Consider the following 18,419-nt stretch of genomic DNA (forward strand, 5'->3'; position numbering starts at 1 on the left):
ACTTTTCCACTGACTCACTGTTAAAGATGTAAGACAAATAATCGTAAACAGGTGGCCCTCAGAATCCATGTTTGCCCAAAGTACCCAAACTGAGGCAGAGAATTTTTTTTATCAAAGCCATACATGTACTTGGTTTAAAGAATTAAATAGAACTACAAGTCTAAAATGAAAAAGCAAACAAAAGCAAGCAGTCTCCTGAAGAGGCTCCCGCTTCTGCCACCCAGATGTAACATCCTCCAGCTCTTGAGCTTCTCCTTTTGATATCTGCTCTCATGTTTCTAAACAATATTCTACTATGTTTTGATTTGTCCATCTGAGGCATTGTTTTTTTTTTTAAACTGGCTATTCACATCCTTGGCCCACTTTTAAAAAAATATTTATTTGTTTATTTGGCTGCGCCGTGTCTTGTGGCATGCAGGATCTTCGCCGCAGCACGCAGAATCTTTTTGTTGTGGCGTGCAGGCTCTAGAGCGCACAGACTTAGTTGGCCCTCCGCATGTGGGATCCTAGTTCCCAGACTAGGGATCCAACCCGCGTCCCCTGCCTTGGAAGGTGGATTCTTAACCACTGTACCGCCAGGGAAGTCCTGAGGCATTATTTGTTGACTCCTTGTGATTAAAGGGAAGGGTATAAAACTCTTCATCTGCCACCTCTATCCTCCCGTTAGAGTTTTTCACAGTTTGGGGCTAAATCACAGTATTCAATGTATACATCATCATGTCTATGTAAATATTGTTTACTACCGAGCCAACTGGTGTACATTGATTTTACTTCCAATATTTAAGTTTTTATATTTTATGGAGTCATTTTTTAATTTAATTTTTATTTTATTTTGGAGTATAGTTGATCTACAATGTTATGTTAGTTTCAGGTGTACAGCAGAGTGGATCAGTTATACATATACATATATCCACTCTTTTTCAGATTCTTTTCCCATATAGGTTATTACATAATATTGAGTAGAGTTCCCTGTGCTATTCACAGTAGGTCCTTGTTGGTTATCTATTTTATGTATAGTAGTGTGTGTGTGTTAATCCCAGACGTATGGAGTCATTTTTTATTGACTCATTTTGTGTTGCTGTCACTAATTCTCCCACATCCTCAACAGAACTGGAAAACCCTCCAGTGCTGGTTCCACATCATCAAATGCAACAACATGAAGTCCACTAGTTCCTATCTGTCTGGTTTATTCCTGCTGTATTAGTGTCCTAGGGCTGCTGTAACAAGTTACCACTTGTCTTAAAACAACAGAAATTTATTGTCTCCCAGTTCTGGAGGCCAGAAGTTCAAAGTCCGGTCTTGGCAGGGCTGCTTCCTTCTGAGGGCTCTGAGGGACAATATGCTCTATGCCTCTCCCCTTGTTTCTGGTGGCTGCTGGCGGTCTTTGGCCTTCCTTGCCTTGTAGGAGCCTCACTCCAATCTCTCCCTCCATCTTTACATGGTCTTCTTCCCTCTATGTCTCCTCTGTGTGTGTATCTCACGGCCTTCTTAAAGTGATGCCAGTTATATTGGATTAAGGTCCTTATAAGTATGACTTCGTCTAAACTAATAGCACCTGCAAAGACCCTATTTCCAGAAAAGGTCACATCCTGAGGTTCTAGGGATGTGAACCTTTGCGGGGGATGTTATTTAACGTGATACACCCACCCACGTTCTTTCTAGAAGAGCCTTCTGCCCTCCTGCTCTATTTGGGCTGGTCATTCTCTAGACTTGCTCAACTCCCTTAACCTTCAGGCTGAGATTTCCTTCATTTTCCTCCACGAATTCTATTCCTTGACTTCTTGTCTGCCTCTCTTTGGTTTACTGTCAAGTCGTGTTGGAGCACATCCTCCAGTGTCTGTCTTAACAAAGAGTGCGTGGAAGCTACATTTTTTTTTTTGGCTGCGTTGGGTCTTCGTTGCTGCACGCAGGCTTTTCTCTAGTTGCGGCGAGCGGGAGCTACTCTTCATTGCGGCGCACGGGCTTCTCATTTGCAGTGGCTTCTCTTGTTGTGGAGCATGGGCTCTAGGCTTGCAGGCTTCAGTAGTTGTGGCGCATGGGCTCAGCAGTTGTGGTGCATGGGCTTAGTTGCTCCGTGGCATGTGGGATCTTCCCAGACCAGGGCTTGAACCCATGTCTCCTGCATTGGCAGGCAGATTCTCAACCACTGCACCACCAGGGAAGTCTGGAAGCTACATTTTTTTGCATTGCATATCTAAACATATCTTTGTTCAACTTTCACACCCAATTTGTAGTTTTGCTGGGCATAGAAATTAGGTTGACAGTTATTTTTCCCCAGAATTTTGAAGGCCTTCTGTTTTGGCATCTGGTGTTACGCGACATGCCATGTCATTCTGTTTCCCGAGCCTTTTTACTCACCTCTGTATAAGCTGTAGAATCTGTAGAATCTTCTCTCTGTCTCCTGTGTTTTGAAATATCATAGGGATTGCCCCCATGCAAGCCTGTTTTTATCCTTTGGCTGGTATGTGGTGGTCCTTTCATCTGGAAACTCACAGCCTTCATTTCTTGGACAATGTTCTTACACTGCCCCTTTGATCATTTCCTTCCCTCTGGTTTTTAATCCTCTCTTTCTGAAACTTTTAATCAGATGGTGCACGTCCTGGAATTGGCTTCTCATTTTCTCTTTTCTTTCCTCTTACTTTTTATTCCACACTTTGTGTTCTGCTTTCTGGGCAGTTCCTGGTCTTTATCTTCCATCCCATCTATGGAACTTTAAAAATCTTGATCATCGTATATTCAGTTTCCAAGCCCTCTTCCTTATTCTCTGAATGCTCCCTGTTTTCGGCATCCTGTTTGTGTCTTGGAGAAGTAATCGTCCCTCTAATCTCGCTGATGATACCCTTAGAATTGTTTTGCTCAAGTTCCTCCTACAGCCTGTATGGTCTGTTTCCTCTGAGTTCCTTTCCTCTGGTTGTTTTGGTCCTTGCCTTTTATGTAATCAGCTTTCTTCAGATGCTGGTGACCTTGACTGTTCATATTTAAGAGTGAGTCACTTTCGGTGTTGACTGAAGGCCCTCTGTGTGCGTGTGGAGGGGAGCAGGGGGACATGTCTCTCAAGGGAGACTGGGCTGGAAGTGGCCGCTGTGTTGGTGGGTCCTCAGCATCGCTACTAGAGGCCCTTTGTCTGGGGCTGTTTGGTTCCTCCAGAGAAGAATCCTGTCATCTCTTGCCTGGGGTGGGGTTTGGAGGGCTCGAGCAAGGGTGCAATCTCGGCTGTTAGAAGTCTGAGAACTGAGCAGCCTGGGGGTGGGCTTTTCCCAGTCAGCGGATGACAGGCATGTCCATTAAAAATAGAATCTGAGCTATATTTTATGTAACTTAAAATTTTCTAGTAGCCACAGTAAACACAGTAAAAAGAAACTAATTAGTTTCATTATTAGTAAAATTAATTTCAGTAGTATATTTTGTTTAACCCAATATAACCAAAATATTAACATTTCAATGTATAATTTAAAAAATCATTAATAACATATTTTACAGTCTCCTACTCTTGCAAATCTTCCAAATCTGCTATCTTGCACTTTCAGCACAGCTCATCTGAGAGCAGCCACACAAGGGCTCAGTGGCCACACGTGGCAGCACAGGTGTAGATCCTCTCTTGGTCCCCGTGCCCAGCTGAGTACCCCTCCCACCCTCTGCTGGGCCAGAGCCCCATTCCCCTTGGCTCTGTTTCTCCAGAGAATGCCCTTCTGTCGGGGATGAACTCTTTGGCTGTAGAATGGTGGTGCTGGCCACCTGGGGTGGTTACGTGCTTCCTGTCTTCCAGCCCCACCCTCTCTCCTGCCTGCTGGCGTCCCTGGTGCCCTCACCACCGGGCCCGGGCGCCTTCCCAGCAGCAGCCCCCATGCCACGCTTGTGTTTCAGCTTTGTCTGCTCTGGGACATCGGTTACTGCTCCTCTGCCAGCTCCCAGTTTCCTAAGTGTGCTGACATCTCTCGTGCACTGTACCCTCCTTGCCCATTCTTTGTGCTTATGAGCTTGTAGCTTTTTTATTTCTTTACTCTCATGTTGGGGGGGCTTCAGTGAGAAACGGAGATAAATGTATATGCAATTTGTCATGTTCAGCCAGAAGTCAGGAAGTGTTCTTGTATTTTATCTTTAAATTTCCTGTGTACTTACAATTCTCTAGTCCAAAATGTATTTTTGTTTACATAACATTGATAGCTTACATTACCAGTTGAATGGCCAAGCTTCTTACAAACCAATATTCAAATAAAACTAAATGTTCTCCTGTGGCCTTGTATCCCCCCCAAACATCCCAGTTTGAGAAAGGGGCTCCACCGGTGGCCTCTACAAGCTCCGTGGGCCTGCCCAGGGGCCCTGGTCCCCTCCCTTCTCCCCCGCAGAGGTCCTCCGGAATCTGGCCCAAGCTCCCAGGAGCCCCCTGCCCCCCAGTGGCCTTCAGGATCTGTCTGATCCTGCCTCCGTTCTCAGGGATTCCTTGGCACCCTTGAAGCGCGAGGCTGCACATTTACACGGGATGGCAAGGGGGTTTCCATGGCAACCAGCCCTTGGCACCTGCGTGCTCCCTGGCCTGGAATCACTGATTGTCCTGTCTCTCATAAGGGTGCTGAAAATTGAGTCCTCTCCTTTCTGCCCCCTCCCCTTTATTTTTAACCCTCAGGTTCCCCAGCCATTTTTGTTGCTTCGTGGGCTGTCACCAGGCACTTTCTGGAAGATGTCGGGTAAGCTGGTGGACGGAGAGAGGTAACGAGGGAATATTTTATCTTGTCCAGCTCTTCCAGCAGGATGGACCCTCCTTTGGAGCTGTTACCTAGGAGAGGCCTGTGTCTCACACTTGGGGCCACAGGCGAGTTCTCTGCAGCGCAGGCTGCCGAATGCCCAGCCCTCCTGGGGTGGGCCGGCCCAGCCACTCTGTGGTTGGGTCAGGTGCCCGACGAGAGCTGTGAAACACTGGCAGCTGCTCTAAGGACCAGCCCAGCTCTTCCTCTCCTGGCAGCTCCCTCCTCTGACACGGGTGTGTGAGTCCCGCAGGCCCAGGAGAGCAGGAGAGCAGCCTTATAGCCCTGACGGGCACCAAGAGCTCTAGTCTTGTTCTCCAAAGACTTGGGCTCAGGGACAGGGTAAGCCCGGGGGTTCCTGGGAGCGGGCTCATGGAAGGAAAGCATGGAAGAAGCCCGGGAGGAGGTGCAGCAGCCGGGCCGAGGGGGAGGGAGGCCATGTGTCATCAGTGTAATGACACAGCCAGGCCGGAGAGTGGACGAGGGCAGACGAGGCGTGCACGTGTCTTGCAGTCCAATTCAGTCCAAAATAATCCTTTTTTTTTTAAACGTTTTTTATTTCTTGATGTTGTATCTATTTTATTATTTATTTTGGCTGCTTTGGGTCTTCATTGCTGCACGCGGGCTTTCTCTATTTGCGGCGAGTGGGGGCTGCTTTTCGTTGCGGTGCGCGGGCTTCTCATTGCGGTGGCTTCTCTTGTTGCGGAGCATGGGCTCTAGGCACGCAGGCTCAGTAGTTGTGGCACACGGGCTTCGGTAGTTGTGGCTCGTGGGCTCTAGAGCGCAGGCTCAGTAGTTGTGGCACACAGGCTTCATCGCTCCGTGGCACGTGGGGTCTTCCCGGACCAGGGCTCAAACCCGTGTCCCCTGCATTGGCAGGTGGATTCTTACCCATTGTGCCACCAGGGAAGCCCCCCAAATAATCCTTTTAATTGGATAAATTCCCTTAAAAAAAGTCTGGATTTTCAGCTTCTTTAGAACAAAATGGAAAGTTCTATCAACATTTCCTATGGGCCCTTGTGGCAAAAATGAGCCGGACGGAGTTGTGGCCACCTTAGACCAAGCACAGGCTCTCCAGTTGCCAAGTGCCCCTGTGTCTGATGTCCCTGGGGCCAAGGTCACACGTCAGTCACCCGGACACTTCACTCCCTGAGGTCACCTGCCTGGCCACCATGCTCCCCGATGCATTCTGACAGCATGCTGGCGTTGGGGTCCAGAATCTTCCATCTCAGGTCCACACACTTCTGCTCCCCAGATGCTCCCTTGGCCCCGGCAGTTCTCCTGGGCAGCAGAGGACAGTCATTTCTCAGGGTGCTGAGCACACAGCCTCTGGGGTCAGGACCACAGTGTGGGTCCTTCCCACAAAGGGGACGTCAGAGAACTAGTCTCTTCTGGTCAGCCAGCTCCCCACTCCTTGTGATGCCTGGCTGTCCCTCCCTAGGTGCTGGGACATCAATGCCAATGCATCCATCTGGTGGGTCATTCGAGGGCCTGTGATCGTCTCCGTCCTGGTAAGTGGCCATCCCCCTGAGCTGGGCTCCAGTGGGAGAGACCAAAACAGGACCGGCTTGCAGGGCAGAGGGCCAGGTCAAGGCCAGCATTGCTGCCTCTGGGTGTGCGGAGGGATAAACCAGACCTTCGGGGGCTGGGCAGTGGCAGGAGGGTCTGGAAGCTCCGCCCCCTAGAGACCAGTGGATGGGAGGGCAATGAGGCAGACGGCAAGAGCTTGCCTTCGCCTGGTCCACGGTGGCAGTTGCAGTGTGGCGAGCAGAGCTGCTTACCCGAACCGGCTGGCTCAGGCTGGCCTGAGATTCCCCCTCCACTGGTTCAGGACACTGGTGCCTGATCATTTTTCTTGGTGTTCTCTGGGTAAAGTGGGCAGACTCACTGAGCTGGGATTACGGGAGGGGGTTGCACCTGGGGAAAGCCAAGTGCCAAACTGGTCTTGGGCCTCTGTGGTGCTGTGACGGGCACAGGCCCGGAGGGGTGGCCCCAGCGGAGAGATTCAGGAGGGACTCGTGGACAGGGGAGCTCAGGGGTCTCAACCCTGACTGGACTCTCAACCTGGGAGCTTTCTAAAAACAGTGATAGCAGAGATGCAGGGTCTCGCATGGGGGCTCGTCTTGGTTTTCAGTTCCCAGGTGATTGTGCTCTGCAATCCAGAGGCCCTTAGCTGAGCCTGTGGGCCTGGATGAGAACAAGAAAGACACATGGGGTGGGGGGCACACTGGGGCAGCCCCTTCCCGGAAGTAATGTGCACAGGCTCAGAGGAATGCCAAGGCTGCAGAGCCAGGTGACAGAACGTGCCCCTCCTGGGCTCACTGGAGGGCAGGACAGGGCAGCAGCCCCCTCCTCTGCTGATGGCTGACTGGCTCGCCTCCTGGGGCCATCCATGACCACCTTCTTTTTTTTCCAAAAATAATAGAATTTTATTTGATCCTACCTACCATCTCAACTTGCAATAGGAGAGCTGGAAATTGTAGAGAAATCCGAGTAGCAGCCACATTAGGCCACTGAGTAGCTGAGGAGAGTATAACAACTTCCTATTTCCGCTTTTCTTAGCAAGTGTGAGGGCCATTCATTAATCTGGAACCACTCAGGGAAGAGGGTGTCTGATATGGTAGTAATGCAGAGTGTACTACTGGCACAGGGAGTATCTAGTACTTTAAACAAGACTTTATGTTTGCTCCCCTAAGACATTGCTACCCAAAGTCATTTTATGGTAACAAATAATTTGATTATCATTTTTATTTGCTAACCTTAGCACAGTGTTTTATAATCTGACTAAATTGAAGTTTAAGGGATAATGAAAGATATTAAGCTTTCATTTCCTACTATAGTCAATAGGCTGAAAACAGTATAATGAAATCTGCTATTATTTACCAAAAGTTGTTTTTTGTCAGCTTGTCACATTTAGATAATGTCAGAACCTTTTTTATTAGGTTGATAATGTGGTGGGAAAATATTGACTCTATCACTATGTTTTAATAAGAATGTACTTGTTTTTCTGTAAAATCAGAATATATTGTCATTTCTAAAATAATACTAATGGAATTCATGTAAAAAGTTGGAAAATACGGGCTTCCCTGGTGGCGCAGTGGTTGAGAGTCCGCCTGCCGATGCAGGGGACGCGGGTTCGTGACCCGGTCCGGGAAGATCCCACATGCCACGGAGCGGCTGGGCCCGTGAGCCATGGCCGCTGAGCCTGCGCGTCCGGAGCCTGTGCTCCGCAATGGGAGAGGCCACATCAGTGAGAGGCCCGTGTACCACACACACACACACACAAAAATTGGAAAATGCAAAATATATTTTTTAAAAGGGAATAAAATCACCCATATTTTTAGTACCTGGATGCACACTGTGATCATGTGCTTTTCCTTCCTATTTTTTTCTTTGAGCACATGTACATTTTCAAAAATGCTCAATGCAGTTTTGTGTCCTAGTTTGTTCTTTTCACTTAGCAATAGATGTAATCTTTCCCACGTCATTTGAAATTATTTTGACCAGCTGATGTGCTGTAGCTGCATAACACTGAGCAGTTTCCCTGCTGCAATTGTGGGGCTTGGACAGCCCAGCCCGCGAGAGCCCCAGGGCCAGGCTGCTTTCACAAGACTGTAGTCTCTCTAGTGACTGACGGAGGTTGGGTGGGCACTCCTGATGCAAAGTTTCTCCCTACCAGCCTGCCACGGGGCCTAGAATTCCACTATTTAAGACTCATCCTTGGGATAGTTAAGATTTTCCCTCTTGCTTTCAAGTTCTCCAATTCAAAGGCAAAAAATGAAATAAGGTAAAAGAGCCTTTGTTAGTTTACACCACGCACAGCTTAGAGCAAGATGCACAAACAGCGAGCTGAGAAGTGTCCTGAAGCAGGGGCGCTGGGCTGGGGTCCCAGACAGGCCACTAATCCTGTGTCTTCTGGCCAGCGTCCCCAGGCCCCAGGCTACTTGTCTGAACAATGAGGGGGCCCAGACAGTCAGCTCTACTGATCCTGCTTCTGCAAAATGATTCTAGAGCTGGTGGGGGAGGGGAGGAGAGGGGCCGACGCACGGGCAACTTCATAGTGTTGCTGGCACTGGGCACTGGAGTTGGGGAAGGGGACACCAAAAGAAAAAGACTCCGTTCCTGTCCCTTAGAAAGTTCGGATTGACTTGGTGATTAGTGGGCACACCCGGATGCTTGCATTTGGCCCCTTTCAAGTATTTCAAGGGCTCTTACAAGTAGCATCATCCCTAACTACAGTGAATCAGGAAAAGGAGGTAATCAAGAAGGCCTCCTGGAGCTGGTGATTGACCTGCAGAGATTCTGTAAGTCTCCGAAGCAGTGGTTCTCAAAGTGTGGTCCCGAAAGCAGCAGCTTCACCTGAGAGCTTGTTAAAAATGCAAATCTTGGGAATTCCCTGGCGGTCCAGTGGTTAGGACTCCGTGCTTTCACTACCGAGGGCTTGGTTGGGGAACTAAGATCCTGCAAGCCATGTGGTGTGGCCAAAAAAAAGAAAAAAAAAGCAAATCTCATTTGCATTTACTAAACCATAACCTTGGGGGTGGAGCCCAGCAATCTGCACCTTAAACTTTGAGAACCTCTGCTATAAAGCCTTTTGCTACTCAAAGCGTAGTCCAAGGACCAGCTTTGGCATTCATTCCCTGGAGCTTGCTAGAGATGCAGAATCTCAGGCCTACTCCAGGTCTGCCGTTTAACAAGATTCCAACGCATTCCAAGTGTGAGTAATCCATGCTGCAACTGAGCAGACCTCAGAGCTCCGGAATCCCAGGGGCGGGGGGCGGTGCTGTGGCAGCCATCCCTGCCTAGACAGTGTGTTTCACCAGGACTGGGGGTGGCGGAGGGAGTGATGAGCTGTCCTGGTGTGGTCTGCAGTGCCTTCCCTGCCCAGGGGCCAGGGCCAGGGCCAGGGCCAGGGGTCAGGGCTTGGAGAGGTGCTGGGAAAGCAAATCACCTTTAGCCCCACCTCTGCCTTGTGTTTTACAGATTAATTTCATCCTTTTTATAAACATCCTAAGGATCCTGATGAGAAAACTTAGAACTCAAGAAACAAGAGGAAGTGAAGGGAACCATTATAAGTAAGTGGAGGGCAAAGACCTAGGCACGCTCGCTCAGTCAGCAGGCATTTACCGAGCACCTACTGTTTACCCAGCTGGTGCTGGGCACTGGTGGAGGTGGAGGAAAAGGAAAAGCCGGGACCTGGAAGTTTACAGTGGACCAGGGGAAGGGAGAATGGGTCCATGTGACCCTGAGACCCGGCCCCAGGGGTGGGGAGAAAAGAAATCTAAGCAGGATCCCTGGAGGCAGAGATCTTACCTTTGGGACAAGGCTAGGGAGTCAGAGAGTGGGCTTCGGTGACCCAAATTCAAATCTTTACAGACACAGTGGCCCTCCTTGTCTGTGGGTTTTGCATCTGAGGATTCAGCCAACCTTGGGTTGCAGATTGAAAATATTTGGGGAAAAAAAATCCCAATCAAAACATTTTCATTGTAGGAGGTATTATACGTAATCTAAAGATGACTTAAATATATGGGGAAATGTGCGTAGGTTATATGCAAATACCACCCCATTTTATATAAATGACTTGAGCATCCAAAGATTTTGGTGTCTGCGGAGGGTCTGGAACCAATCCCCGTGGATGCCGAGGGTGGACTGTATTTTCCAGCTTTCGCCAGACCTTAGCTTTCAGCAGATTTTCAAGATAATGTGATCCAAAAATACTTTAAAGCCTTTAAGATGTTCAAGAAAGATGCTGTGTTAGTCTGCACAGCCTGCCACAATAAGATACCACAGATTGGCTGGCTTAATAAGAGAATTTTATTTACTCACAGTTCTGGAGGCTGGAAGTCCAGATCAAGGTGTTGGCAGGTTTGGTTTCTCCTGAGGTCTGTCTCTTTGGCTTGTAAATGGCCACCTCCTCGCTGGGTCCTCACGTGGCCTTTTCTCTGTGCACCTGCATCCCTGGTGTCTCTTCTTACAAGGACACCAGTTGGCTGGACTATGGTCCCACCCTGATGGTCTCATTTAAACTGGTCCCTGTCTGCAAGTACAGTCACATTTTGAGGTACTAGAGCTTAGAGCTTCAACTTAAAATTCTGGGGGAACACAGTTCAGCCCATGACAAGTGTTGAATACAAATCAGTGTCCAACAGGGGCTTTCTCTGCCATGGTCTGAGTTTTGAGAATCTGGCAGAGGCCTGGATTACTGGGTGACAGATTCCCCAGGATGTCACTAGAGTAGTGGCTCCAAAGTAGGGGGCAGCTGGGGATCCAGGACAGAGTTGCCAGATAAAATACAGGATGCCCAGTTTAATTTGAATTTTGGATAAACAACAATTTTTTAGTACTTACACCGAAAAAAACACTACCCATTGTTTATCTGAAATTCAAATTGAGCTGGGTATCCTGTATTTTTGTTTGCTAAATTTGGCAACCCTAACCTGGGGAGAAAACAAAAGAGCTTCTCCTTACAGATATTTATTATCAAGCAAATGAAAATGCTGGTTTTGCTAATAATACGTTAGGCGCAGAGTGATAGTGATACATGCAGATACGGTATGATCAGTAAAGTTATCCATGCGGGTATGGGTTCACAGCGTTTTGCTGATAGGGTGCATGGACAGAAACTTGGGGACCGGCCGTGGACTGATAAGTATTGAATCCGGGGGACGGTACGTTGGAGTTGGGACTTTCCGAAACGGAAGTAAAAACAAACCAGCAGCGGGGACGCTGCTGCAAAGCCTCCTGCGGTCAGGCGAGGCGGGGGGGCCTGGGTGTGGAGGGGCCTGAGACTGCAGCGCCTCTGTGTCCTCAGGCGCCTGGCCAAGTCCACCCTCCTGCTGGTCCCCCTCTTCGGAGTCCACTACATAATCTTTGCCTTCTCCCCGGAGGATGCCATGGAGACGCAGCTGTTCTTTGAATTGGCCCTTGGCTCATTCCAGGTAAGCTCCAGACTGTGACTTTACGGTGGGAAGCGGTGTTCTCTCTCTCCTGAGAGAAAAATGGAGAGGCCGAAAGCCAGATCTTCCCGGAGGCAGAGGGATGCCTCATTTGGCAGAGACCCAAGAGACGCAGGGGCAGGACCTCACCGTGCTGCGTGACCCTCAGTGGGACCCAAGTTCCCCACCAGTCACGTGGGGTTGGGAGATGCAAGTAAGGAGAGAGAGACTGACTCCAGGGAAGACGAAGGGAACATAAGCCAGCACACACGATCACACAAGTCTCAGTAATTAGAGTCAAAATAATGTAACCGCAGAGGGCTCGGGCTCAGCCATCAAGGAGTAGGACAGGAAGACGAGCGTAGTGGGGGCGTGGGCGGGAGGTGGAAGGCTGTGCGAAAGAATGATAGCCTCACCTCCACACTGGGAAGTCCATAGAAACCGCCCCAAGCTGAAAAATTCAGAAGTAGCAACCTCAGCATATAATTGAGAATCAGTCAAGAGAGTTGCAAGTCCTTGCCTCTGAGGAACAGGAAATGGGGGCAGGGGTGTCAGGAGCTTAATGTTTTTCCTTTTCTTTTTTTTGTGACAAGAGACATTTGACTCTTTGAAACCAATTACATACACGATTTACGAAAAATAAAAGCCAACTTTAAAAAAAGAAAACAAAGGGAGGGGAGAAACCACCTACCTTCTAATACAACAAGACGTTGTAAAGTTAAAAAATATAGTAAACCTGTTTGGACAGAAGGGGCTTTTAACATGAATCCCAAACTTCACAGTGTTATTTGTTTATTTACTCATAACCATCTCCTTCCAAAAATAATATGATGTAGCTTTCAGGGAAAACATACAAAGGACAAAAAAATAAGTAGATTGGATCAGCGAATAAAGAAAATAAAGCCAAAACGGAGTTCATACACAGAAACAAGTTTGATGAAATTTTCTGAAGGTGGCAGAGGTGTGTCATAAATTTGGTTTGGAGCTTCCCAGTAGCCAAAGCAAAGACAGAAACACACTCTGTTTCAAGATTTAGATGAAAACAGGCTAGTCCCTAGGGAGAGGCCTGAGAGAACTCTCTCCCAGTGGGTTTTCCGGAAGGAGCCAGCCTGTCCTCAACAACACTGACCATCCCACAGTCTTCCTCACCTGGGCAGGCCGCGGCCGCCCTCATTCCCGGAGTTCTGTTCGGGACGGGTGTGCCCAGGGCGGTCCTCCTGTCACGCTCCTGTTCCAGGGAGGACGCGTCACTGGGAGCACGTTCCTAAGTGGGGTCTGGCCCTAAGCCGCGCCTTCAGCCCCCCCCCCCCCCCAGGGCTGTCCCCTTCACTCCCGCAGAGCCTCTTCTCCTCCCGGAGACCCCTGCCAGCCCCCCAGCCCCACAGAGCACCTAGTCTCCTGTGTAATCCGTGATCTTTTCCTCTGGGCCAGGAAGCTTCCACGTAACGTGCGGGAGGCTGGGCTCACCGTGGCCCCTTTAGCAGGTGGGGGGGTCCAGGTACAGATGGGTGGAAGGTCATGACCCGGTCAACAGAAGTGGGTAGTGATCCCGCTGAGGACCTGGAGACCCAGGTGTCATCCTGCGTGGAAGGGGACCTCCTGTCTCTGGAGCTGGGCTTGCGGCTGGGGCTGCAGACTGCTCGTGAAGGCCGTTCGCCTCCTCTCTGGGGAAATGCTTGTTAAGAGGAAACCAAAGCGCTTTCCTAAATGTTCCCATAGAAATGTTTACAGAGAAAAAGGATCTTTAAGACTTCTTTCAAAAAAAAGAACCACTGTTCAAATACAAACAGATATCATTTTATTATATATTATACATTTATACTGTATGCATATTTTTAAAATTTTGTATTATGGAAAATATTTTCCATAATACAAAAGTGAAGTGGACGATATAATGAACCTCCGTGTGGCCCTTACCCTTTCATGGCCTGTCCTGTTTCACCTCTACCGCCACCCACCCTCATCATTTTAAGCAACCCCAAGCCATCGTTGTATTTCAAATGTAAATATTTTAGCATGTATTTCTAAAAGACGAGAGCTTAAAGAACACACACAGAACCATAATGCCATGATCACTGTCATATATTTCTAAAAACGAAAGTTTATTAGCTCCTCCTAATTGTAGAAATACTTGCTTTTTGAGGAAAATTTGGAAAATAAGGAAAAGAAAAAGGAAAATCCATCCATAATCTCATAACCCGATATAATGACCTCTGTTAAAATGTCAGTGTGTTTACTTCTGTCTCTTTTCTATCCAAGAAGACACACACACGTACACACACAAAACTGAGATCGGGACGTGTGGTTTTATATCCTCCTTGTTCTGTTTACTTCTTTATCATTCCATCATGAACGTTTTTCTAGGTCATTAAAATTCTTCAAAGACTGCATATTCTTTATTATTATTATTTTTTATTTATTTTTGGCTGCGTTGGGTCTTTGTTGCTGCTCATGGGCTTCCTCTAGTTGCGGTGAGCGGGGGCTACTCTTCGTTGCAGTGCACAGGCTTATTGCTATGGCTTCTCGTTGCAGAGCCAGGGAAGTCGAAGACTGCATATTCTTAATGATTGTATACAAACCGTGGAATTTCTGAAGCTTGCTGGCTGAGGCAGGCTGCCCTCTGCATACCTGGGGCACGTCTAACCAGCCCTCACCCAGGGCTGCCCCCACCTCAACAGTGAGACTGTGTCTCCGGACCTTTGAGGCTGGGGCAGCCCTGGTCCAGTGAGGTGGCAGCAGCCTGACCACCAGCTCCCGGCCTGCCGACCCGGGACTCAGTTCCTCACCTGTGAAGCAGGGGTCCTCCCCACCCACATCCTAGGTCTCTGTAAGGATTGAATGAAGCACCTGGAAACCAGAAGCCCAAAATTACACAGGCTAAGCTGCGCCCCAAACCCAGCTCTCGTTTATTTCAAAGCTCGACTTTCACACCCTCTGACAGCGGCTCCTAATCAATGGTGCCCTTTTGAACCATCTTTCAGAGCTGCTGATGGTCTCACCCCAGACATTTGGAGTTGGGGCACAGAGTGCACCCTGGGCCAGAGCTCCCAGGTGATTCTAACGTGTGGCAAAACTTGAAAACCGCTACCTTGAGTCCGTGTTCCTGCCCCACTCCCGTGGTCCCCATTCCATGTGGCGTCAACCCTGCTCAACCTCAGCCCGCCTGCTCTGAGACTCTTAGAGCAGATCCTTCTAGTTTGTAACTCTTGTTAAGACGCCAGGCCTGGGCTTCTGTGGTGGCGCAGTGGTTAAGAATCCACCTGCCAATGTAGGAGACACTGGTTCGAGCCCTGGTCCGGGAAGATCCCACATGTTGCGGAGCAACTAAGCCCGTGCGCCACAACTACTGAGCCCGAGTGCCACAACTACTGAAGCCCGTGCACCTAGAGCCCGTGCTCCGCAACAAGAGAAGCGACAGCAGTGAGAAGCCTGCGCACCGCAACGAAGACCCAATGCGGCCAAAAATTTAAAAAAACTAAATAAATTAAAACACAAAACAAAAAGCCACCAGGACTCCTGAGCAGTCGTGTGGATGAAGCCCACCATAAACAGGCTGGTTCATCCCTGTCTGGGGTCCTGTCCATGTCCTAAGTAGCTAGGGGCAGGCCTGGCTGGCACTGGGGGGAGGGGCTCTGGCACCCAGGCCTCTGTGGGGAGCCTGAGGGCAGGGGCTTGTTAGGAAGGACAGGCTGGCCCTCGGAGGGCCCTGAGGTGAGCAGGGCATCCGGACTGCGAGACCCTGCTCATAGCTCACGGTTCCACGCAAACCTCTTCGGATCAGATCCCGCATCTCAGCCCGCAGCCCTGCCTGGCAGGCTCCACGCCAGGATTGCGGGGGTGCCACTGGGAAGAGAGGAGCTCCGGATGCTAGGGAGGGAGAGTCCTGGTAGGCACAGACCCCCACCATCCCAGGGAACCTAAAGCATACGTAGCCCTGAGGTCTCTGACCTGGACATGAGGGGGGCTCATGCCCCACTGTTGGCTGGCTGGTACCTGCCTGCGACCTGCACGCCGGCTGTTCTGACCACATGGCTACACGTTTGTCTTTCAACTTGATTAGCTGGCCCTGTTTAAACCTCTCCAGATTTCCAGCTGTCTTGCAGATGAGTCCACCCAGGCCCAGGGGCTCCCATGGGCTGCCCCACCCGCTGAGCTCGGGGCGGATGGGCATAGCTCGGGTGCCATTGCTCCTGCCACTCCCAGATGGCCCGCCTCACCGGTGACCTGCCTGGTCCCTGTGGCCTGCACTTAATGTAACTGACACCACCCTGGTGCAGGGGCCCTCCCTGGACACGGGGGCGGTCCTTGCCCCCAAGGGTGTCAGTCTGTGGGTGATGCCAGCACAGCTAGGGGCACTGAGGGCCGGGAGAGGAAGCCTCCACTTCCCCTGGAGGGGGAGAGGCGCGGGGAGGCTCTGCAACAGCTGTGGGGAGCAGTGAGCTTGGGGCTGGTGACGAGAGGACCCCAGGCGGGTAGGAGGCTGGGTGCTGGGCCCGCACTCATCCCATTGCCCTGCTTCTTCCGCAGGGCCTGGTGGTGGCCGTTCTCTACTGCTTCCTCAATGGGGAGGTGAGTGTCCTGGGCTGCCCGGGTGCAGGGGAGCTCCCTCACAGCCGTACCTGGAAGGGGTGGTGGGGAGTGGGGTGTGGCGTTGGTGGGGGAGGCCGGGCCCTCCTGGCTCGGGCCTGTCTTCAGGGAGTCTGGGCTCACCTCCTGGGGGCCCCAGGATCGCCTGCAGGCCTTGTTAAAACAACTGCTGGGCCCTACCCTGTTTCTAAACCAGCAAAAATAGGTCCCGGCAGTCCGGGCTGGAGGCTGAGAACGTCTTAACTAGCACTCCAGGTGATTCTTATCCTTGGGCACGTTCAGGAAATGGGGGCAAGTGCAGGCGCCCCAGCCCTAACCGAGGCTGATGACTGTCCGCTTGCTCGATGGGTGACGCCGGTCACTGCCCTGCTCTGGGCCTCAGGCCTCTCACCTGTAAAATGAGTGACTCAGGTGAAATGTTTGCTGCTCCGTCCTCTGAGACCTCCAAAGAGTGTGACTCCTGGCAGGGCGGGGGGCTGCGCCCTTAGCTTGAGGTCTCCGCCCTGCCCAGAGCACTGCCGGGACGTGAGGCTCCTGGCACAGAGGCTGCGCAGTTGACGTTGGTTAGATGCGGTGTTGCCCCACTTGGATGGGAGTCTAGATGGTAAATCTATGAGCGGCCTGCAGGAGGGGGAGGCATGCCCGCTGGGCAGACGTGGCAGAGCCCGAACGAGGCCCCAGGGGAGCAGGACCCTGGGCAAGGGTCATCTTTCCCTCCGGGTGACGGCTGGTCTCTGGGGGCAGGTGCAGCTGGAGGTTCAGAAGAAGTGGCGGCAGTGGCACCTGCGTGAGTTCCCACTGCACCCGGTGGCCCTCGGCTCCTTCAGCGGCGGCACCAAGGCCAGTCCCTCGGAGCAGAGCCGGGGTACCTGCAGGACCAGTGTCATCTGAGGCTGGAGCAGGGCCACCCAGACAGGCCAAGATGGGTCCTGAGGTCTGACTGCTGCCCATCTTCCTGCCAGATGCTGTGTGATCGCTCCTGCGACTATAACACCCCTCCTCCGCGCCTGGGGGCGGGGGCGTGGTGGTAATTCCTCAGAACCGAAGGGACCTGGGGCAGGAAGAGGGCCTGGGATTTGGGTCTGTTGAGTTTTCTGGGAAGACTTCAGGGGTCCCAGGAGGGGGCAGGGGAATAAACGGTAACTGGGATGAGACTTGCTATTTGTCAGCCCTGTTGCCCTTGAGCCTCAAGGTGAAGGATGCTGTCCCCCACGACTTCCTGGAGGACGGGGCTTCCGTGATCCCCCTGCTCCAGTTTTCAGGGACAAGCTTAGCAGAAATTGAGGCCCTTGGCCCTAGGTGGACCCTCCCCACCCCTCACTGCAACTCACCCACCCAGTAGCTCTTCCCCCAGAGCCTTCTGACAACCGGGTCACAGGGAGCCCAGGAGAGCCCCAGCCCTTTCAGTCACCCTAGCATGGGATGAGGCACCTGTTCTTCCTGCTTTCAGCTAAGTTATCTGCAGTACAGCCAGAAATGGGGCAGAATCCCATTTGACAGAAGAGAAACTGGTTCACCAAGGTCCTGTGACTTGACCAAGTTACTCAGCAGGGAAGTGGCAGCTCGGTCCAGGGCTTCTGGTTTCAAATCCCCAGGCTCCAAGGCTGTCTGTCTCCCCTGCTCCTGGGCAAGGGTGGACAGGGCCCTGTCTCCCCGCCCCACTGGGGATTTTAAGTCTCACCCCTTACTCTGAATCTCAGTTCCCTCAATTATTAGCACTCCTTCCCTGCCAGCCATGTGAGGGTTAAAGGACTAAATATTTGAACCATTTTACAAAACGAAGCCTGCATGCTCAGGGGAGAGCATTCTGGTTTTTTTTTTTTTTTTTTTTTTTTTTTTTTTGCGGTACACGGGCCTCTCACTGTTGTGGCCTCTCCCGTCGCAGAGCACAGGCTCCGGATGTGCAGGCCCAGTGGCCACGGCTCACGTGCCCAGCCGCTCCGTGGCACGTGGGAATCCTCCCAGACTGGGGCACGAACCCGTGTCCCCTGCATCGGCAGGCGGACCCCCAACCACTGCACCACCAGGGAAGCCCAAGGGGGAGCTCATTCTTGACAGAAGCAGAGGCGACCCTCCCCATGGCTAGAGAAGAGGGCATCTTGCTGGTAGGTGGGCCCAGCTCTAGTTCTGGCTTTAGGTAACCCTGGACAAGTGG

General features: G+C 51.0%; 1 protein-coding gene across 9 annotated transcripts in view; it reads left to right on the forward strand.

Annotated features, from left to right (window-relative positions):
* The window catches only part of SCTR (secretin receptor), a 64,461-nt gene extending 47,043 nt beyond the window's left edge, over positions 1-17,418 (forward strand). The window contains exons 9-15 of one of the 9 annotated variants that reach the window (XR_004350804.1): positions 4,625-4,685; positions 6,184-6,253; positions 9,726-9,817; positions 11,554-11,680; positions 16,205-16,246; positions 16,461-16,519; positions 17,009-17,038. Coding sequence is in view for 6 of the 9 variants with exons in the window: in XM_032638164.1 (XP_032494055.1) it covers positions 4,625-4,685; positions 6,184-6,253; positions 9,726-9,817; positions 11,554-11,680; positions 16,205-16,246; positions 17,009-17,155 (539 nt within the window). In the remaining 3 variants the exon portion in view is untranslated. Of the gene's footprint in view, positions 1-4,624; positions 4,686-6,183; positions 6,254-9,725; positions 9,818-11,553; positions 11,681-16,204; positions 16,275-16,460 lie in introns of those variants that run through there. The other 8 variants (XM_032638167.1, XM_032638164.1, XM_032638165.1 and 5 more) reach the window with 8 other exon arrangements.
* The last annotated feature ends 1,001 nt before the right edge of the window (positions 17,419-18,419 follow it).

The sequence above is a fragment of the Phocoena sinus genome, chromosome 7 (assembly GCF_008692025.1).
Source record: "Phocoena sinus isolate mPhoSin1 chromosome 7, mPhoSin1.pri, whole genome shotgun sequence".
Classification (NCBI taxonomy): domain Eukaryota; kingdom Metazoa; phylum Chordata; class Mammalia; order Artiodactyla; family Phocoenidae; genus Phocoena; species Phocoena sinus.